At 37.5% G+C, this 23,081-nt stretch overlaps 1 protein-coding gene across 1 annotated transcript; it reads left to right on the top strand.

Moving 5' to 3' along the window:
• Positions 1-1,780: 1,780 nt before the first annotated feature.
• LOC127421094 (uncharacterized) lies at positions 1,781-22,964 on the top strand. The gene is made up of 9 exons (XM_051663857.1): positions 1,781-1,929; positions 7,204-7,262; positions 9,013-9,033; positions 9,249-9,524; positions 12,545-12,847; positions 13,500-13,787; positions 13,957-14,135; positions 19,020-19,112; positions 19,245-22,964. The coding sequence occupies exons 2-9, from the start codon at positions 7,217-7,219 to the stop codon at positions 19,587-19,589; spliced, it is 1,551 nt and encodes a 516-aa protein (XP_051519817.1). The 5' UTR covers positions 1,781-1,929; positions 7,204-7,216; the 3' UTR covers positions 19,590-22,964.
• The last annotated feature ends 117 nt before the right edge of the window (positions 22,965-23,081 follow it).

Here is a 23,081-nt window from a genome sequence, read left to right as displayed (position 1 = left end):
GGGTAATATAGAAGAAAAGATGCCTTTATTTTGGTCACACATTATACATACATTTTTTGCATATATACAGTGAAATTTATTTGTTTTCACATATCCCAGCTAAGCTGGGGTCAGAGTGCAGGGTCAGCCATGATATGGCACCCCTGGAGCAGATAGGGTCAAGGGCCTTGCTCATGGGCCCAACAGTGGCATCTTGGCAGAGACCCAGAGCCTTAACTGCTGAGACACCACTACCCCTAGTATGTAATATAACACAAAGTATAATGTTATAAACGTACACTCAGTATTTAAAATGTATCATATAAAAAAGTTTGCTTGATTTAAGCTGCTAAATAAGGCGGAAATGCGTCATCACAGTCTGTGAAAACGGTCTATTATGATGAGTTCCGTAATTAACCTCCAGTATGACAGATTGGTTCTTATACAAGATCATGTTTACCTTTGCTTACAAATTAAAAAATTACAAATTGCTTAATAGTTTACCTCAAACTTATATAACTGCTTATCAGTGTTTGGTAAGTTACTCTAAAAAAGTACTTGATTACTAAATACTAATTACATCTTCTATGTTGTAATTAGATTACTGCACTAATTACTCTGTCTGAAAAGTAATTGCATTACTAATTACTAAGTACTTCTAAAACCCTTATCAACCTCGACCAGATGAAAAATACAAGGATAGACATGAAACTGTTCTTTTAATTCTTTCAGATAAATCATATAAAATCAAATAAATTATTCAAGAACTGGCCAAAGAATTTAACGGGGCAGCATTAAATGAGAAAACATATATTTTAACATTATTTCATTTCGTTTAATTTATAGAGCACTTTTTACCCTACACAGTAGTCCCAAAGTGCTGTACAAGATACAACATACACACTATACAAAAATAAAAATAATAAAGATAATAAAACAAGCAAGCCCATGTTAAAATCGAGACATATTGAAAGCCGCAGAAAGCAAACAAGACTTTAAGCGACCTTTAAAAACAGCAATGGATGAAGTGGCATGAATGGCATGACAATGAAGTGGTAAACTATTCCATAACCTCGGACCAGCAACGGAGAATACACAATCACCTTTTTGCTTAAGATGCATCCTAGGAATGTTAAGAAGCAATTTATTGGTTGATCGTAGTGTCCTACCTGAATTACGTGAATCAGTTCTGTAACATAATCTGGTGCCATACCACGAACAGCCTTAATTAGACATTACATTTCGATTTTAAATTCACTATTGTTTTATATAGAATTGTTCTAGTAGTCTATACAGTATTTAACACAATTACATCAGAAGTAACTGTAATTAAGTTACTTAAAAATCAAGAATAATCCCATACTTTACTTTTTTAATGACTAAAAAAGTAATTTAATTACAGTAAATAATTACTTAGTAATGCATTACACACAACACTGCTGCTTATCAAACATAATTTTATATTCATAGCAATTGTGAAGTTATTTCTCACTGGTAAAATATTTCTGGAGTGAGCCTACTATAAATTTTGAGGACACAAATATGTAAAAAAAAAAAAAAAAAAAAAGGCAGTTCTACAGTTGATAAATATTTTTAATAATATCGACAAAGCCTCTGTTACTGTGCAATGTTAATTGCTACAAATATTTTATATTTGAGACATTATCTCAGGCTGTGTGTGAAATGAACCTCGATCGTTTGTATCAAGTTTCCGAATATTAACGACACTATCCGAGCGAAGCCGATCTCAAATGGTCTTTAAAACGAAATCAGCCGAAGCCTTCCAGATATTGCCGATATAGTAAAACCACAGAAGTGTCTTACTTTGTCAGATTGAGGGCGAGGAAGAAGGGTTGAAAAAGAGGAGGAAGAGCAAAATCATCACTGAAAAGGATATCTCGTCTCCATTTAACCTGCTCTTTGCTCTTGCTGATTTGGACATCTATTAAGGTAATTTCAGCACTTCTGAATATGGATTCAAGGATGGGTTTGGAAATCGGTCGTTTTCACGTGAACCAAGAGAAAGAATGCATAAATGATGCTTTTTTTTTGTTTTGTTTTTTTTTTTAACTTGCTTTTGTCCCGCTCAGATACAGACAGATGGATTTTAACAGATGATTTAGGGTGTGTTTCGATTGATCATGTGAGGCAAGAAACAGTTCGTGTCAGGACGACTTACGCCATAAAACTAGAGTGATGTAGCTTATAACAATGTAATAACATCATTACAATAAATGCAGAACTTATAAGAACTTAAAGCCTTTAGCAATTAGAGTGTTATATTTACATGAAGTAAATGGAGTTTCACATGGAGATTGCTGATATGAATTGCACATTTAATGAAAAAAAAAAACGTTTAGAGAAATATTTAACGTCTTGGTTGTAAATGGCCTTTCTATCGGTGCCGTAGAAGTGCAAGTATTGATAACAAGACAATATTGATTCATAGTCGATTGATGGATTTTCCATTCTGAATGGGACATGCAATACAGCTCACCCATGACATAATCTTCTCAAAGGCTGGGCACTCATGATTTTATTAGTGCTTCGCCGCTGAGCGTGTATACATTAGGCTATATAACAGTGTACCCGTTAATGTACGCATAGAGCCGACAGACAGACTACCGTTTAATTCCTCTTTTAATATCTGTTCTTTATCTCGCTAAATAAAGTGTGGATGGTCGAGCACCGGTGGTCGGGTTTTATCTTGTGTGTGTGTGTGTATTCTTGTTTCTATAAATAGCTTGCTTTGTTCAAGCTTGTGTGCATAAGAGAAAGAAAAATGAAGGAACGGTAATAGGTGTGTATAGCATGTAAATATGCGTCTTTTGTTGGGTTAAATTCCCATTTATTTCGGGTTCTGTGAGTCGGGTCCTCCTCTAACCCTTGTTAATGGGGATTCTTTCATCCTTACCCCTTTGATGGGACAGCTCCAGCAGAAGAGCGCGACACACCCTTGTCGCATCAGCGGGCCGCATGATTATGGAACGAAACAAAAAGCGATTTGACGGGAAACGATACATATACGATCAACGCTGCGTGCCAATAACGCTGCAGGGACTTTCGTGATCATTCAAATGAAATCCACTTGATGGAGATCTGTTTTCATTGGGCTAGTCACAATTCTGAAATGTCTGAGTCAGTAATACATTAAAGACATACCAAACGCTCATACATTTCAATTCAGTGATCATTTGCCCTGGCCTGTTGTGTTTATCCTTTCGTTTTGTATAGGCTGTTTAAAAATGTTCCTTGGTCAGTACAAGTTAACCTAAATCGACAGCCTTTGTGGCATAGGCCTAATGTTGATTACATGAAAAAAAATTACTTCGACTTGCCTGAAGTAATGCACTTACAATGGAAGTGAATGGGGCCAGTCAATGGTATAACCACTAGATGTAAATACATTAGTAGCATGTGTGTTAACATGATTTTAGTGTAATAAAATCTGGGATTTCCCACCATTACAGCATTGCCAGATTACAGGGTTTACTGGCATTACGTCATGATGATAAAAGTGTTATAATGGATATAACTACACAGGTAAGGTTAGTTAGCAATTTTAACATATAACAAAAATTATGTTAACAAATGTAATGTTCATTTCTTGTGGCTATCCTTTTGAAACAGTGTCTATTTTGTTCTCTCCCCTTTTTCTCCCCAATTTGGAATGCCCAATTCCCAGTGCGCTCTAAGTCCTTGTGGTGGCGTAGTGACTCGCCTCAATCCGGGTGGTGGAGGACAAATCTCAGTTGCCTCCCTGTTTGAGACCGTCAATCCGCGCATCTTATCACGTGGCTTGTTGAGCGTGTTACTGCGGAGACCTAGCGCGTGTGGAGGCTTAACGCTATTCTCCGCGGCATCCACGCACAACTCACCACGCACCCCACCGAGAGCGAGAACCACATTATACGAGGTTACCCCATGTGAGCACCCACCCTAGCAACCAGGCCAATTTGGTTGCTTAGGAGACCTGGCTGGAGTCACTAAGCACGCCCTGGATTCGAACTCGCGAACTCCAGGGGTGGTAGGAAACAGTGTCTATTTTAATGTTTTTGGACTGGCCCCATTCACTTCTATTCTAATGCCTTACTGTAACCGAGATTTTGGCTTATTTTCTTTTTTTTTTATTAACGACAAGTCTATATATCTATATATATATATATATATATATATATATATATATATATATATAAAGAAACGTTCTCTCACTTTCAACTGCTTTTATTTTCATTAACATGTGTAAATATTTGTATGAACATAAAAAGTTTCAACATCTAAGACATAAACTGAACAAGTTTCACTGACATGTGACTAACAGAAATGGAATAATGTGTCCCTGAACAAAGGGGGGGTCAAAATCAAAAGTAACAGTCAGTATCTGGTGTTGCCACCAGCTGCATTAAGTACTGCAGTGCATCTCCTCCTCATGGACTGCACCAGATTTGCCAGTTCTTGCTGTGAGATGTTACCCCACTCTTCCACCAAGGCACTTGCAAGTTCCCGGACATTTCTGCAGGGAATGGCCATAGCCCTCACCCTCCGATCCAACAGGTCCCAGACGTGGTCAATGGGATTGAGATCAGGTCTCTTCGCTGGCCATGGCAGAACACTGACATTCCTGTCTTGCAGGAAATCATGCACAGAACGATCAGTATGGCTGGTGGCATTGTCATGCTGGAGGGTCGTGTCAGGATGAGCCTGAAGGAAGGATACCACATGAGGGAGGAGGATGTGTTCCCTGTAACACACAGTGTTGAGATTGCCTGCAATGACAACAAGCTCAGTCCAATGATGCTGTGACACACCACCCCAGACCATGACAGACCCTTCACCTCCAAATCGATCCCTTTCCAGAGTACAGGCCTCGGTGTAACACTCATTCTTTCGACGATAAACGTGAGTCCGACCATCACCCCTGGTGAGACAAAACTGCAACTCGTCAGTGAAGAGCACTTTTTGCCAGTCCTGTTTGGTCCAGCGAAAGTGGGTTTGTGCCCATAGGTGACGTTGTTGCCGGTGATGTCTGGTAAGGACCTGCCTTACAACAGGCCTACAAGCCCTCAGTCCAAACTCTCTCAGCCTATTGCAGACAGTCTGAGCACTGATGGAGGGATTGTGCGTTCCTGGTGTAACTCGTGCAGTTGTTGTTGCCATCCTGTACCTGTCCCGCAGGTGTGATATTCGGATGTACCGATCCTGTGCAGGTGTTGTTACACATGGTCTGCCACTGCGAGGATGATCAGCTGTCCTTCCTGTCTCCCTGTAGTGTTGTCTTAGGCATCTCACAGTACGGACATTGCAATTTATTGCCCTAGCCACATTTGCAGTCCTCATGTCTCCATGCAGCATGCCTAAGGCATGTTCACGCAGATGAGCAGGGACCCTGGGCATCTTTCTATTGGTGTTTTTCAGAGTCAGTAGAAAGGTCTCTTTAGTGTCCTAAGTTTTTATAACTGTGACCTTAATTGCCTACCGTCTGTAAGCTGTTAGTGTCTGAACGACCGTCCCACAGGTGCATGTTCATTAATTGTTTATGGTTCATTGAACATGCATGGAAAACATTGTTTAAACCCTTTAGAATAAAGATCTGTAAAGTTATTTGGATTTTTACAAAATTATCTTTAAAATACATCCCTTTAAAAGGGATGTTTCTTTTTTTGCTCAGTTTATATATATATATATATATATATATATATATATATATATATATATATATATATATATTTTTTTTTTTTTTTTTTTTTTTTTTTTGTTTGTTTTGTTTTGGTAATTATTATGCCACAAATGCTGTTGATTAAGCTTAATTTCTATGCAACAAGGAACATAAATCCCATTTAATAAAATATATTATTATTAAATGTGAGTTCATATAAATATCGTCTTGAGGTGTTGGAAGTGGGGCATATTCAGTTCATTTACATGCTGAGGCTCTCAGATTTGATTCACTGATAGGACTTGAATAAACAGATCTCTCTCTCTCTCTCTTTCTCTCTCTTGTAATGAATTAAAGCTGTGATTATTGATTCAATAGAATTAATTAAATACGGTATATACATATATGCATAGGCGTAGAATACGCGGGGGATGCGAGGGACATGCCCCCCTCACTTTCAATAAAACCAAAGTTCATCCCCTGCACTTTTTCACAGGGAAAATGTGTTTATGCTTTGTCTTTCATACAGCAAATGTCTATAAATGTGTAAATGCAAAAGTTCATATTCACTGGTCAATCATGTATTTAATTCAATAAAAATGTAATCGACTGAGAGCCTTAAAAATATATTTGATGTATTTATATTCATCCCCCTCACTTTTGAAACGATTGCTATGCCCCTGCGTATATGGAAAAAGAAGCACAGGTTTGTGCTCTGAATATCTTGGGATTCTGGCAGAAAGAATATCAGCAGCTTTCAGTCTGGGCAAGCAGTCCTGCCAGCCACAGGATGTCATGGCATCATGTTAGTGTCCATCACAAAGCTTCTGGCTGACCAATCAACTCACTTAATCAGATCTACAGTGTCTTAAAGAGTGCAGGGCTCTGTCAGGCTGTGCAGTTTGACCTAAAAGCCATGTTTTGTCTCAAATTATACATGGCTAGATTCAGTTTACTTTAATGATTCATGATTATCTGAGGCACTCAGTTAAATAACTAGCTCTAATGCATGACAACAAGAATCTGTTTTAAGTCTCTTACTGTCATCTTGTATCTAGTTATAATTAAATCATTAAATAATTCCTCATTCTGAATACATAGCTGTTCTAGAGAACTGTTCTAGAAATTCTGATGTTTTAGTTTTAATTCGTTATATATTCGTAGTATTTAGTCACATACTGTTTCTTCCCTGATACAAATTTGGATTAGAGGTTGACCAGTTTATTGCTTTTTCAGATTAATTAGCGCTCATAGTTGCTTTTTAGAACTATTAGTTATCAGCTAAAACAATGATGACAGTTCACACATAGTTAAGGTGAAGACTAAGAGCAGTAAGAAAGACTAGAATTTTTTTATTTATTTTTTATTCAATATATCAATTAAAAAAAATATCAGCCAATGAATTGGTTATCAGCTTTCTTCCGACACATTCATTATCGGTATTGGCAAAATTCAATATCTGTTGACCTCTAGTTTGGATTGCTCAGAAGGATAACTTAATCCATTTTGTCAGTTGTGTTTGATTAACATGTTGTGTTACACTGTACACAACTGCACTATTTTCACAGAAATCCAGCCAAAATGAGCATCTTCGGTGTGGCGGTCATTAGCACCCTCCTGTGCTCTGGTAAGTGTTTGACAAAACCTTTTCTGTGACCACATTTCTTTCATAAAATGAAATGCTGGTAAAATAAATATTAGACTTTTCTTCTGGCCTTGATCTTGGAGATAAATTGCTTGAATAGAGATAGCTTATCATATGCATACAGATTTTAAAATTGCACATTCTTTATTTCACAAGGGCAACATTTGGCAATATAATTAATCATAGGATGTTGGTGTGAAATTGCACAGTTGGCAATCTGACATGGCCGTATTCCTAATAGTCCTTTCATATTTTTTGTGCTGCAGTGAAGGGAAACATGCATAGCCTTTTCCCCTGATAAAACATCTCATTCAATATTAACTCGGTGTATTTTTATTGTCAGCAGAAAGGCTGTACATTTATGGCCTTTAAATTCAGGCCAATGGAACTATAAAAGCTTGAGATGTTGACATTCTCCTTTGTTTTTTTGATGCAAGAGTGAATTACTTATATGTGACTTTCTCAGTCTCGGTTCTACATTTTGTTAATAGTTGAAATTATGATGAACAGCAAAGCATTAAATGCTGTATAAAAGAGAGAGACCTTGTCTCCTGCATTTCTCCTTCATAACTGCTAATCTGAAGTCCAAAAAGACTCAAAAAGAGCTAAAAGGGTGAATGTGTTTTAATTTTGCAGCCGTTATATAGACAAGTTAAATTTGATATTATTGAAATATAATATTTCACTTCAGTGAAAATAAATGCTCACATTTCCAGTAAGATTTTGATCAGTTTTCAAGCCAATTAATTTAATAGCACATCAGAAAAAGAGGCATTTTAAGTCATTACAAAACACTCAAATTATTTTACATGAAACCAATGCGACATTTTGCCAATCTGAGTAAAGCCAGCAGGGTAAATCATTTAGAGGCAAATGTCAGCCATTGATTTCTGTTATATTTATCAAAGCTACACTGTAAAAAGTGAAAATGTGCAGTTTGTTACCTTAAAGGGATAATTTACCCAAAAATGAAAATTCTCTGATCATTTACTCACCCTCATGCCATCTCAGATGTGTATGACTTTCTCTCTTCTGCAGAACACAAATTATGATTTTAGAAGGATATTACTGCTCTGTAGGTCCATATAATGCAAGTGAACAGGTGCTAAAATTTTGATACTCCAAAAAGCAAGTGACATGATAGATGTGGGTGAGAAACAGATCAATATTTAAGTCATTTTTTGCTAAAAATTCTTCTCCCTGCCCAGTAGGGGGCGATATGCATGACAAATGTGAATCACCAAAAACACAAGGAGAAGAATGTGAAAGTTAAAGTGGAGGTTGATTGAGCAGGGAGGAGAATTTTATAGTTAAAAAGGACTTCAATATTGATCTGTTTCTCACCCACACCTATCAAATTGCTTCTGAAGACATTGATTTAACCACTGGAGTCTTATGGATTACTTTTATGCTGATTCTTGTGATTTTTGGAGTTTCAAAATTTGGCACCCATTCACTTGCATTGTATGGACCAAAACAGCTGAGAAATTTGTCTAAAAATCTTCATTTGACTTAAGCAAATGAAAGAAAGTCATACACATCTGGGATGGCTTTAAGGTGAGTAAATGATGAGAGAATTTCAATTTGTGGGTGAATTATCCCTTTAAGGAGCTATTTCTAGCTATTTCCTGATCAGCCCTTTTAAAAAATAAATTTTTGTGCACCAACAAATTTGGAATAGCAATATGAAAACATACCTACTTTTATTAAATTTGTCTTTGCTTTTTTACAGTTTGGTCATCAACCATTAAAGGTAATGCCTCTCCAATTATTAAAGTCATTATAAAATTAACATTTTTGTTGCTCTTTCCTGACCTACTAAGGACAGTCCCACTGTCTTCTAAAATTTCAAATATGTAGTGTTTCTCAATGTTCTGTTTTAAATAATTGAATTATGTGGGCAAGTGTATTGTGTTGCATACAGTATCTTCCTTTCTTAAGGCATTGATCTTTCTCCTCACTTTGCAGCGAAAGATGAACACCGTACTGCTTTCTTCGGGGAGGATGTTCATATTCCTGTGCCGGCTTTAGACACAACAGAGGTGGTGTTCAAGCCAAGGGTGGAGCCGCTGTCTGAGCGGGTCGTCCTGCAGAACGGGGTCATTCAGTATCAGAGAGCCAAACTGAATACTCACGTCAGCCACTTGATTCTGGAGGATGTGGGCGAGGAAGATGAGGGCACATATGTGCTGAGAAATTCTTTGGCTCCGGCTGATGTCAGACGGATCATTCTCATTGTTAGAGGTATAAATATATCTTTGCAAGTACTTGCACATTTGGTTATTTCATATTATAATGATAGATCGATAAGAGGATATAATTCACTCTATTATTAATTTTATTAGTGTGGAGTAGTGTATTTACTGTCTGGATTGAAAGATAGTAAAGGCTTTGTGCTTCAAATGCAGTTGTAATTTAATTTCCATAGCCATTTTCTGGCTTCTCTCTGACACAAAAAACAAACTGGCATTTTGCTGCTGTTCCTTTGTAAACTCTCAATGTAAATGCCCTCTTCACATGTGAAATGAGTAACATCACTTACATTTTTTTGGCTTTTATCAATAATAGTATCTATCCTACCTCTTTATTACCTCTCCATGACTGAGTTGGCCAAATTTTTGAGTTTCGTATAGATGCTGTTGACTTGTAAATTGAAAAGTTATGGAAGTTTGAAACAAGCCATTTTGAGTTTTAAAAGCTACAGTGTTTTCATAGTACGTTGACATCTTTTTTGTCAAAAGATCAAGTAAAATAAGATATCTCATGATATGAACATGTTAAAGCATCAGTAGAACTGACTCGACTTGTCGATTCTTACCATGTATTTTAAAGCCAATTGTACTCCATGCTTTGTTGAGTGTGTCTTTTGCTGTGTCACTTAAATTTTCAGAAAAGCTTGATGAGCAAGTTCTGCTCACTGTGCTATTGATTGACATTAATTGGTGATGCTGCTGTTGTGCAGAAATCAAGCCTGTTGTTTACTAAAGCAATAAGCCACAAGAGGCCATGTGTTACAGTGATTTTACAATGAGTAAGGGATGTTCCTAGGCACGATGAGTGGCTTAAAACCCTCTTCAAATGGCAGTAACAGCAATAAGATAAAAGACACTAATGTTCAATTAATAGATTAAATGCATTTATTATTATTAATAATGGAACTTTGAGCAGGGCTCATCCAGTCAAAACAGAGGGTTGGAACTATCAGTTTAAAATGATGAGTTAAGGGGGTGCACGTTTTACGATTTTTATGGTTCTTTACCTTGTCAGACTGTACGATTTGATCCAGAGAGATCTTAAAAGCCATGGCATACTGTGCGACACATGTCAAGACTTTTGTCCCATTCATCCCAGTTGACAACTGAGTGAGTGTTTTGTCTCATCTGGCTGTTGTAGGAGCAGTCACACTGCACAACTGCGATGCAAAATTTCTGACACTGACAGAACTTCGCAAGAGACTAAAGCCCGGTGCACACTGTACGATTTTGGCCACGATTCTGCCCTCTGAGACAAATTTCGAGAATCCTAAAGGATTTCTATAGTCATAGGGCAATCTTACAATGTTCAGTGTGACATGCTCACCGACGGCCGATTAATAGCCTTTGCGATGATCTTTAGCTTCCGAAGAAGTTCTGGCAGTGTCAGAAATTTAGCATCACAGCCGTATAGTGTGACTGCTATTACAACAGTCAAATGAGATAGTCCGCTCCTCTCTCACATCCCAATTCACTGTTTTCAGAGAAACCCTGTTGAGTATGCTCCTTGGAAAGAAACCTACTCCGCGTCTGCACCATAGCAACATTTGTGCTCAGTTATCACCCTACTCAAGCTCTTGCAATGTTTTTCCTTCTTTTTATTTTATATAAAAAGTTTTAATAAAGAAATAAGCAGAAAATACTTGGAGAAAAGTGTAACACTTCAGCAATATGAAAAGCATTATTCCCTGAAGTAAATAAATACAGAGCTTACAAAACGAAATAAATAAATGATTGCATTTTCCTTACATGCTTTATTTTCTTAGGCTACATTTATCATGCATTTTCTTTACAACTTTATTTTAATTACCATTTTACTTTTAATAAATTTACTTTAAACATCTGTAAACTTCTTTAGTTAAGATTCACACCACTCCAATTTAATTAAAAATAAATTTGAAAAATTAATATTGGTATTTATGGGATGTTTTAATCCAAATCAGCAGGTACAATTGGATACAATTATAGAAATCTATGTCATGTTTGTCCATAGGGAATTTGCAAGAGCGATATATTATAAGCCTTCATGATTTAAAAAAAAACAATGTTCGTGGCCTGTAGATTGCTCATCTTAAAGAGGAGAAAGACATTTATAACCCACCTTTTTTGTTTTTCCTATGTGAACACAGAGCTTTGTCATTTTTTGGGCCACAAGTCTTTTTATTTCCACAATGAATCTTTGCTTGTGGTAGCTTATTACTGTAGGCTACCTCCCCCACTCGTGTTCATTCTCAGCATCTGTAATTTTTTTGTATTTGTGGTCAGGCTGTCTTATTCTAGGCCTATTTGACAAAATCCATCTTTCTTTTTATATATTGTGCTTGTGATGGAGTGGTATTGGAACAATGGATATGCTGAAGCCCTGACTTTCAGGAAAAAAAAAAAAAACCTCACCTCCGGGCAAATATCGCCATTTCGTTTCTATTCTGCAATGCTCACATTAAGTGGTCGGGATGATTGAGACCACAGTTGGCTACGATGTGTATTGTACAGTCTGACATAATGTCGCACGGTGTGCCATGACGATCTCAATGCGTTCATATCGTACAGTCTGACAAGTAACAATCTTAAAGGACTGCAAAAATCCTACAGTGTATAGCAGGCTTAAGAGTCATTGCAAAGTCAATTAATCGGACATTGGTGAACAGCTAGCGATCAAAGATGGTCATTTTTGCCCTACGACAAGAGAAATATTTTACAATATTTTATGAAATTTGTCTTAGATGGCAAAATCATGGTCAAAATTTTACAGTGTGAATCCGGCTTTAACTGCTAAGTCCTTTTAATTCCCTGAGGCATACTGTATATAAAGGCTGCAAATTGGCAAAATGTATTTCTTAAATGTTCAAAATATGTTTTTTACACATTTACTGCTTCCTACAAGGTGAGACATTAATGATATTTCCATAATTTTCATTATGCTTTTTCATTTATTTCACAGTGTATATTTAATTGAAGACAGCAGCATTGCCAATGTCCTTAAAGATTTCAATTTCAATTCTCTTCTTCTAGACTGTGCACTAGAGACCGTGGTGAAGTATGGAGACACATATCACATCCCAATTAACCCTATGATTGGTCCATACACCCTTGAGTTCAGGTATGGAGGTCAGACTCATGTTAACCAGACCACAGAAAAACCACCTGTGCTGCTTTTCAACCAGACCGCTTTCCCTACGGAAGAGTACGAGAATCGTCTCACAATCAGCGAGAAAAGGGTTAACCTCAATTTGGTCACAGGAGCAGATGAAGGCAGCTACACCGTCGTGGACAGTGATGGAAAAGTCAGAATGAGAGCCTGTCTCAATGTGAAAGGTGAAAAATAATTCGAATGGTCTGGTGAAAGGCAAAGTGAGCATTATATGATTGGTCATTATGGAGTTTAATATGAGAGAAAGGCTAGTATGGGTGAATATTAAAAGTCTTAAAACAGTGTAATTGTAGAAAGATGGAAAAGGAGGAAGAAGTGAAGGAACAACAAAGAGCAGAGAATGAAAAAAGTGGCCATCCAGGAGTCTGCACAAAAGTTGACACACCATCTAGAATAAGTCTTAAAATGTGTGAATTTTACAAACACATGTCCAGGTCACATTTCACCTCAAGAATAAACAATATTTTGCACTAATCTTACTTAATCATAAAGATCCTACTGTAAAATATTTTTCATTTTATTTAAGCAAAATATAATTGCTTAATTCTTTCTTGATATTTGGGGTAAAATATATCCTGGACATATTCTTTACAAGTTTTATTAGTCTGCACGGACTGTCCGTGTGCGGCCCAGGTTTTTTCGACAAGCGAACAGTCCTTGTCTGTGTGCATCATCAAAAGACTTTGAAATGCAATGCTGTTGACCGGGCGGGATACAGAACGCAGAAGGAAACAAAGTACTGTATACCCGGCATTTACATGTAAATGTATACAATTAGCTGGTTTAATTACATTTTTTTTTTTTGCTATATCCCAGATCACCACATCTTTGAGCACTTGAGTTATGGAGGAATCTTAAAGATCAAGCTCCATGTGGACCACACCAAAATCAAGATGGTTTACATCCCAGACACTGACCACAAGGAGCGACTCATCCTGGACCAGGGAGAGTTGGTGGTGCCTCTGGACCCTGCTTTGGAGGGTCGAGTGTCTGTGGAAGGATCGTTGTTCTACCTGAAGAAAGTCAAAGTCAGTGACATGGGCGTCTTCAGAGTCATGGACTATTCAGGCTTCCGGATAGCTGATGTCTACCTTCATGTTGAGCGTGAGTTGGCCTTGAGAGGCTGGATGAAATTTGAGAAGCTACAGTAGATCAAGTTTGGATTGCTAATCATTTTTCTGTCATATCATATTACCTCCTTCCTGTCTACTTTCAAAACAAACCCACTGAGGTCAAAGTTTTATACCTATGATCCTCTCTTTTCCCATAACAGCCTATAAGTTACCACAGCTCTACGTAGCTATCCTCTCCCTGCTGTCTCTGCTTGCATTCCTGCTGTTGGTGTGTCTACTCTCCTGTCTGATCAAGGTTCACCGTCGGGCAGAGAGAGCACGTAAAATCACCCTAATCGCTCAGCAGGCTGGCAAGGGTGATGGAGAGACGTTCAGACAGGTAAAACCAATCGCAATCGATCACCGATTTCCAACTGCCCAAACCTCTAAAAGGAAATGATTAGGAGATGTTACAAAACGTTTGAATTAGGATTCACTTTAGTATTAAGATTCAGTGAACAAAATACAGCGTAGATGTATCAGTTTTAATTTGGTTAATCAGGCTGCTCCAATGGTACGACGATAGTGTATTGAAAGTTGTGTAAACGTTCAGATATGGTTGATAGTAACTAATATAGGATGATGGTTAAAACAAATTCAGTTTCAGCAAATGTGAAATCAGCTGTGTCTGTGTTTTCATGCAAGTATTTTGTCCTTGTTCATTTCCTTTGAATTTACTGTGATTCAAACCGATAAATCCCTTTAAACTATGTATTATTTTTACATGATTATTTGTAATAATTAGATTTAATAGTTTGAATTAGTAAAATAATTGGTCGTTCTTCCATGATTGTATATTTGCTTTGGTTGTGAGACTTCCTATATATGTTGGTATAACCCCAACAAACCCCCCTTATCCTATCCTCTTGTTTCAAACCCTAACAAATTTGGAAATTCATCCCTTTTATAACACCACAGCAATCCAATCTGCCATCTACCCAAAATCAATAATTTAGCCAGTTTAACAATTTATATGTATTGCATTTCTATTTCTTAAAGGATCATCAGATGGATCCCCTACTGGGTGAGAGAGCTTTGCGTTCTGTTGTCATTTGTTTCCTTTTGTGTTAAGTTGATGGATCTGTATTGGCGTTGTGGTAGCGCAATAGGGGTCCCGAAGGCTTTTTGCCACTCTTTGTAACAGAGTAACTGTTCATTATTCCTCCCTCTGTCTTCATCTCAAACCTCTTGAGAAGAGTAACTTCAGGTGTATTGCACTGACCATTGTAGTTTAAACGATGGTATAAATAAGTATGAAGGTATATACACCTGTGTGCTGAAGCTTCCGCTGCACTTAAACACACATGCACATATGCAAATTATGCAATTTTGTGTCGCTTTGGAGAGGTAAATATGAATCTATGTGTATGTGTGTATATGTGTGCTAAATTCTGTTTAAATGCTGCTGTGTGTATGTGAATGTTTTATTAATGGCTGGCAGTGATTAATGTATTCAGTTATAAGTTCATAATGTTTACAATTTACTTCATGTGTCCTGCTTATTCTAACCTTGGACACGATCGCAAAATATTTAAATATGCAATGACTTACGTGACTGTGGTGACATTTTTGCTAAATTATATTAAGTGGCTCCTTACCTGTATCGCAGCAGTTCCGAGGTGTCAATGTGTGGCGCTAAAAGGAAATTAAATGGGTTTTTTAAGGTTAACGCTCTATCAAGTTTTAAATCAACAGAATCTAGCCTACCCCCCTACCTTAAACCTTAAACCTAAACCTAACTTTAGTGCCATGAAAAGCAAATGTGAGATGAAAAATTATTATAATTTTGAGGCGCTTCTATGAAAATTCTGTCTCAAGTGTCGACTCGGGTGCTCTCCGGGACTCGTTCCCCACACACAGGGACGCATTAATGCACGGGCTTATACGGGCTGAAGCCCAGGGGCCTACAACTCCCATAGGGCCCGGCCTATAACTCCTATGGGGCCCAGCCGGAGGAGCGTGTTTAAACGCTTTCAGCGGGAGACGCGGTTGTTGACATGGTGACAGTCCGCAATCATTAAAGGCGTCCGTGTAGTGCTTGTTCAATGCACAGCAGATGCAACCCCCTGATCAACAACTTGAAGGGTGCCTCAGCGAACCAGCAAGCCCATGGGCCCAGAGCACCCCTGCCTGCACCTTCTTTTAATTTATTTTTTTATACCATTTTCTCCCAGTTTGGAATGCCAAATTCCCACTACTTAGTAGGTCCTCATGGTGGCGCAGTTACTCACCTCAATCCGGGTGGCGGAGGACAAGTCTCAGTTACCTCCGCTTCTGAGACCGTCAATCCGTGCATCTTATCACGTGGCTCGTCGTGCATGACACCGCGGAGACTCTGCATGTGGAGGCTCATGCTACTCTCCACGAACCAAATACAAATTACCACGTGCCCCATTGAGAGCGAAAACCACTAATCGCGACCACAAGGAGGTTACCCCATGTGACTCTACCCTCCCTAGCAACCGGGCCAATTTGGTTGCTTAGGAGACCTGGCTAGAGTCAGCACACCCTGCACATCCTGGATTCGAACTTGCGATTCCAGGGGTGGTACCTGCCTGCACCTTTTGATCGCAAGCACAAAGCTTTATCAGTTGAGCTACTGCGCAATTTGATCACACTTGAACAAACAAACGTAAAAATTGCTTTACAAGTCAAGCAATATTGTAAAAGTGGTTTTGATCTCATAAGATAGCATTATGTGAGGAACAGGGTGAAAAGTAAGTGTTTATGAACTGATAAGATGCAGTTATTCACTTTTACACTAATCACGGGTAAAAAAGTAATTGTTGTAGCACCTCTAGTGTTTATTTCACCAGCAAACTGCAGCAATATGTACAACAAGCCACATAAAAATGATTTTAGCAAAAATGTAGGTATACTAATGTGATTCCATGAGAGTAGATTGCAATTTTAAAGGGTTAGTTCACCCAAAAATGAAAATTCTCTCATCATTTACTCACCCTCATGCCATCTAAGATGTGTGTGACTTTCTTTCTTCTGCAGAACACAAATGAAGATTTTTAGAAGAATATCTCAGCTCTGTAGGTCCTCACAATGCAAGTGAATGGTGGCCAGGTCTTTGAAGCTACATAAAGCAGTTAGAGTCAGCATAAATATAGTCCATCAAACTCTAGTGGTTAAATCTTCTGAAGTGATCCATTTAGTTTTGGGTGAGGACAGACCAAAATGTAAATCGTTTTTCACTGTACATCTTAACAGCAGTCTCCTTGGTGATCATGATTTCAAGCTAGATTACACTTCTCACAGCGCCATCTAGCGCTCTACCCATGCGTCAAGCACTAGGAAGTGTAATCGAGCTTGAAATCATGATCGTGCCTTGAGTTTGCAATTAGTAAGATGTACAGTGAAAAAATAGATTGCGTCAGAAGACATGACCGTAGTCTTATGGATTACTTTTATGCTGAATTTATCTCTTTTTTGGAGCTTCAAAGGGCTGGCCATCATTTACTTGCATTAAATGGACCTACAGAGCTGAGATATTCTTCTAACAAAAAACAAAAAAACAAGACAAAAATAAGTTTGTGTTTTCCAGAAGAAAGAAAGTCATACACATCTGGGATGACATTAGGGCGAGTAAATGATGATAGAATTTTCTTTTTTTTTTTTAATCTCTTTCACCATTTAAAAAAAAAACAAAAAACAAAAACAAATCAAGTACAGAAAACATACTAGGCTATGTGTGGAGTGGAATACTAGCGTACTGTGTGCTGTGCAGTATAAACTGTACACTGCGTACTTTCTTAATACTTATAATACCTATTTCCTCAACAGAGTATGTGAAACAGAACAATGATTGTTTGGAACAGTAGCTACATTGTTGTCACAAGTCCTCAACATTGCATGTTTAATTCAGCAAGTGGTGTCCAGTTATCATATTGGAAATAACAATGTGTGTATTTTTAATATCCGATAGTCTGATCAAAAAACGTGTCAAGAAAAAGATTGTAGGAAGTTAAAATCAAGTGAATTGCATTGTGGCATATAATACTCCACACAGTGTGCTCTGTTTTATGTACTGCATTTTGACAAATGCATACATTTTGGCAAATGCTGTAGGTCATCGAACTGTGCATGATATATACATCCTGCATACTGCAAAAATAGTTTGAGAAATATAGTAGTATGCTATTCCAAACATAGACACTATTAATCATTAATCATTTGCTAGCCCAGTGAAATTCTTGTTGTCTGTGTGTTTGTCTGTGATGTTATTGTGTTTACCCACAAAGCCTTATAGGTAATTGTGACTCAGGATGTCCACTATTTGCTCATACTGTATACGTATATATTGTGACACTGTGAAGGGCCAGATATAGACATTGATGCCTTGATGTTGTTGTATTTTAAACATTCAACATAATACCAGACATATTTGTCCAGTATTGCCCTTTGCATCCTCCAGCTTTCACAATATTACAGTATACAGTATTATTCATTTAAAACAACCCTACTTTTTGCAGAAACTTTTTTTGTCTAGATCTGCCTTTTTTGGCCGTTTTCACACTTAGTTAGATTGTTTGGTCCAAACCTGAGTTTGGTTCCACTCCATCCCCCTGCGACTGCAGATCTCTTTTAACATTTAAGTATTTGGCTCTAAACTCGGGAGGCAGCAGCACCAAAATTAAAAGTGTTGTTTACTTGTAAGCGTTTTTGTGCATTTGGTTCTTACTAAGCTTAATACGCACTGTAGATGCAGAATAGCACTTGCATCTGTCAGATTACTGTGCAGATTACTTGCAAGAGAAGCAAATAATGCACGCTGCTCGCCAGAAGCAATTTCTGCAGACAAGCAGCAATGACAGGTGCATTGTAGAATAAATTCAGGTAAACGGGGACACTTTTTGGCATTTAGATGACTGTCAAAAGTGGCCTAATTTACCTGAATTCACATTACTATAGTAAGCAAATGATATATCTTCAATATCGGTTCAGTTCTGCAAATTAAGCTGGACTGCATTCATAAAAACTACAAAGCGCACTGTACTCCACAAGAAACGTAGGCCCACCCCAGACCCCCAATTTCAAGTGGGCCCCGAGTGTGCCACCAGCCAAAACAAACCAAACTCTGACATCAAATGGACTCGGATCTGCACCACAAGCTCAAGTGTGAAAACGCTCTTCCTTTTATATTTTTTTACTATTGTGGGACCACCAACAGCATAGAATGCTTATTTTTTTACACATATAATAACATGTTTTTCAGGTGGTTCATGAAGCTTACACTAGATTTGCAGAAGAAACCACTGTGCAGTCCACATGGGAGAACAACACTGAGAGCACAGAAGTTGAGGTCAAAGTAGGCAGTTGTTTTCATTCTTAATAAGCTTATTTGCTGCCAGTGTGATCTTAATTGCTATTTAAAGTTTGAGATTTTTACATTAGCATTTTATCTTACAGTTCTGCAATTCTATTTCGACTTTCCCTTTAGGGACTTGAGGTATCAAAACCAGGTCAGTACCAGGCTCTCCCTTCTGACCAAAACTTCTTGGAGATGAATGACTCAGGTGTGGAATTCAACTCCTCCACTCTCCCTCTGGATAGTGACACAGACATACCCGACAACTTCGCCTCTCACAAGCTACTACTTGAGCCTGACACTCTTGTCGGTGTCCCCCCAGATATTTCCGAAGGTGACCACAGCGCCACTCGCACCCCTGATTCTGTTCTGAGTGCCAGCCCGGCGGTCCGGCCCAAATCTGGGGCTGAAACAGATGGCAACTTAATTGGAGCCACCACACCTGAGGAAATGGCCACAGTGAAAGAGCTAGACTAGCACAGATGCCTCACCACTTTCTGAGAAAATCACCACATTGGATCCAGTCACTGGAACCACAACCTGAGAACTGTAAGGGAGAACTTCAGTATCACTCATTCTCACTACCAACTTGTCAGTCTCTTCCTTTACGCCAGTGTGACCACTTTTCATCTGTAACGTCTCATCACTTGACATGACAATTAATCTTGCTTGGACTCATTTGATCTACAACAAATGGCATGTCGAACAAGCAAAAAAACATAATCCCAGAAGACGACACTCTCCACAAAATCAATAAAACTAACTTGAAAAACAAAAGCAATTAAATGGTCCAACACATTGCATGCCTTTGAACTGCTGAAGAGTTCTTGACTATCTAACAGCCAAATGCTAGATTAGAGTGACCATGTAGTGCATGTGAAGAAGAAAAATAAACTCAGGATACATTTCAAGACACGCATATAGATGGTAGATTTTTACTTTCTAAGACTTTTTAACTACTGAATGATGCCGCTGGAACTGAGGCATTTATGAAAGTGTCAAACTGCCTGAAACTTCAAGGAAGCTTCAAGGAACATCTGAAGAAAATCTGTATCCTTCCCCCATATTTTTCAAACCATTCATCTACCAAATGCCAAAAGTATACATTCTGAGATGTTTTGAGATTTTCTTCATTTGGTGGACCACGTTGGATTAATTTCGAGATCAATTCGAAGGCAGAGACTCATGCATTCCCAGTGCTACACATGGTGTAAACACTTCTTTTCAGACCTCCCACAGTCACTACCAACACTACAAAGACTTTTGATAATCTTTGTTTATTGTAAACTAAACACCATAGAGGATCACATAGATCACAGGTATCTGATATGGAGGCTTTACTTTGTAAATAGGATCAGATGTGGCCAAGGTTTTTGGCTCTTGTTCAGAGGAACGCTGCTGATGGAACAGCTTGTCTCAGCAGTTTAAGGTGCTGACTCCACTGGGGTGTCTTCACAACTGTGGGCTTTCCTGCTATTCCTCTCTCTCTCTCTCTCCTATGATCCTTTATTCTCCCTCATTTGGATGTGTTTGAACAGATGAATGCACTTTGGATGGTTGCAAGTTCTCGAATCAGTGGTGTTGCTTGTGTCAGTGTGGTACAAAGATGGTTGGTGTTGGGTTTTTCCAGAGCTTGTTAGACTTGTAGAGAAAATCCACAGTCTTGATGGTAAATTGTGTAATACATATTTGTTTATTGAGCATCTTATTCTTTGAATATCTAAATAACATTTATGAACAAGGGTCTATGTTGAACTTTTAGAGTTCTATAGAAGAGGGAGATCCGAATACAGGGAAGAAAAATCTCTGTCAATACACTTGAATCTACATAAAATACATTAATGTTTCCACATGTGGCAACTTTACTTACAGAAAGCATGCTGGAATTATTGTGACGTAATAATTTGTAGTTTAAACTGTAAAAGGAATTAACATTTTCCTACCGTTGAAAGCCTTCCTTTCCTTTGAAATCCTTTTATAAACAAATTTAAAGCTTCTAGACTCACAGTCTCTAACTCTTTTTCTTTAATTAATGTCTCACAGCACTTAATGGTTAGGTCTTAATTTGACTCCTAAAGAGGTGCGCATTTGTTAACTACTTTTTTGTAGGTAAATGTGCAAAATCTTGTGCGCTATCTGGGATACTTTTGATGCAGATAAATGATAAATAAGGCAGATTAAAATACAATATTAGAATGAGTTGTTGCGTGCATCTTGAGATGTGGCATTGCCTGCTGGTAAAATTGCTACGTCATGTTTTGATGTCTTTAGATTGCACAGAGGGAAAATGACAAGAGGTCGATCGATATTAGAATTTGACGATAAGGATAACAAAGGTGTTGAAAGATAGCAGATAACTGATTAATCGGCTGACTGTTTGATTTAATTGTTTACTGTTAATTGTTATACTAAATGTGTTTAAAAAAATGTATTGAGATAAAGATCCAGCTAAAGATCCAGTTTAATTTGCAACCAAAATCCCAATAATAACCAGGAAAAATGAGATTTGGTGCATAATGTGGGACTTTTAACTATTAACAAGGCCAAAATAGCCTAACAGATGAGGAAAACAAATATGCACTCTTACAATCATGTACTACAATATAACATTATAGAGTAAACATTGACTTATAAAAATATGCATTAAAGTAAGTACCTCTGAAAAAATAAAAACAGGTTTTAAAAGGCACAATTAAGAAAAACGGCTTGAAAACATAGTATAAAATTGCAGCTAATGTAAATATAACGGTTTGCAAAAAAAATAAAAAATAATGAGAATATTAGGAATTATTAGGAAATGTAATCTCTTTTTTGTTTTCCTTTGTAACTGCAATCAGAACATAGGTAGTTTGAATGTATTTTTTAACCTACATCATTATTTCACTCGACATTATTTAAAAGGTAAAAAAATACTGTATGTATTGATATCTTATTGATACTAATTAGATCTACTTAAAGAAATGTTTCGGGTTCAATACAAGTTTAGTTCAGTCGACAGCATTTGTGGCGTAATGTTGATTACCACAAAAAATAATTTTGACTCGTCCCTTCTTTTCATTAAAAAAAGCAAAAATCGATGTTACAGTGAGGCACAGAATGGGGACAATATTTGGAGGGTATAAACAGAAATGTGAAGCTTATAATTTCACAAAAGCACTTACATTAATTCTTTTGTTAAAACTCATGTATTAACTGAGCTGTAAAGTTGTTTAAATCATAATTTTTTACAGTCATTTTAGTGTTTTACTGTAGGGTTTGTTGACATTACATCATCATGGTGATGAAGTTGTAAAATTGGCTATAACTTTACACAGAAAAGGTTAGTAAGTGATTTTATCACACTAAAATCATGTTAACACACATATCCTTTATGTCTTGTAGGTATACTTTTGAAACAATGAGTCCATGAAGCGCCCATTCACTTCCATAGTTAGTGCCTCACTGTAACCTCCATTTTTGCTTTTTTTAAAAGAAAAGGAGGGAGAAAAATTAATTTTTGTGGTAATCAGTATTATGCCACAAACGCTGTTGATTGAGCTTAACTTGTATTGAACCCAGAACTTTCCTTTAATGATCAGGCCCAACATTTGTTGACTAGCAATCATTCTTTTAAAGAGTTTCTCTGCTTCAGTTCAGATTTATATAATTAAGACTTGTTTTCTTGTCTATCAAACTGACTGAAAGTGCAGTTATTGGGCCTTATAAAGCAATATTAGTGTGACGACACACACACACACACACACACACACACACACACACACACACACACACACACACACACACACACACACACAGGGTAGATGCAATAGCATGAACAAACATACAAACATGCTTCTGTATATACATGTATTGCATGCAAATGGTCAATACACTTTATAGCCAACGAATGCTGGATTCTCATGCATTTTACTAATAACACACACCTCTTAAAAAATGAATAGCAAAAAAGTAACAATGAACCATTATCTT

Source organism: Myxocyprinus asiaticus, chromosome 30, assembly GCF_019703515.2.
Source record: "Myxocyprinus asiaticus isolate MX2 ecotype Aquarium Trade chromosome 30, UBuf_Myxa_2, whole genome shotgun sequence".
Classification (NCBI taxonomy): Eukaryota; Metazoa; Chordata; class Actinopteri; order Cypriniformes; family Catostomidae; genus Myxocyprinus; species Myxocyprinus asiaticus.
The sequence above is the reverse complement of the archived record's forward strand: the minus strand, read 5'-3'. Positions and strand labels throughout refer to the sequence as shown.

Coding starts and splice junctions, on each gene's coding strand:
- LOC127421094 (XM_051663857.1), top strand. CDS start 7,217: ATGAGCATCTTCGGTGTGGCGGTCATTAGCACCCTCCTGTGCTCTG. Junction 9,034..9,248: donor TTGGTCATCAACCATTAAAG/GTAATGCCTCTC, acceptor CTCACTTTGCAG/CGAAAGATGAACACCGTACT. Junction 13,788..13,956: donor TGTCTACCTTCATGTTGAGC/GTGAGTTGGCCT, acceptor TTCCCATAACAG/CCTATAAGTTACCACAGCTC.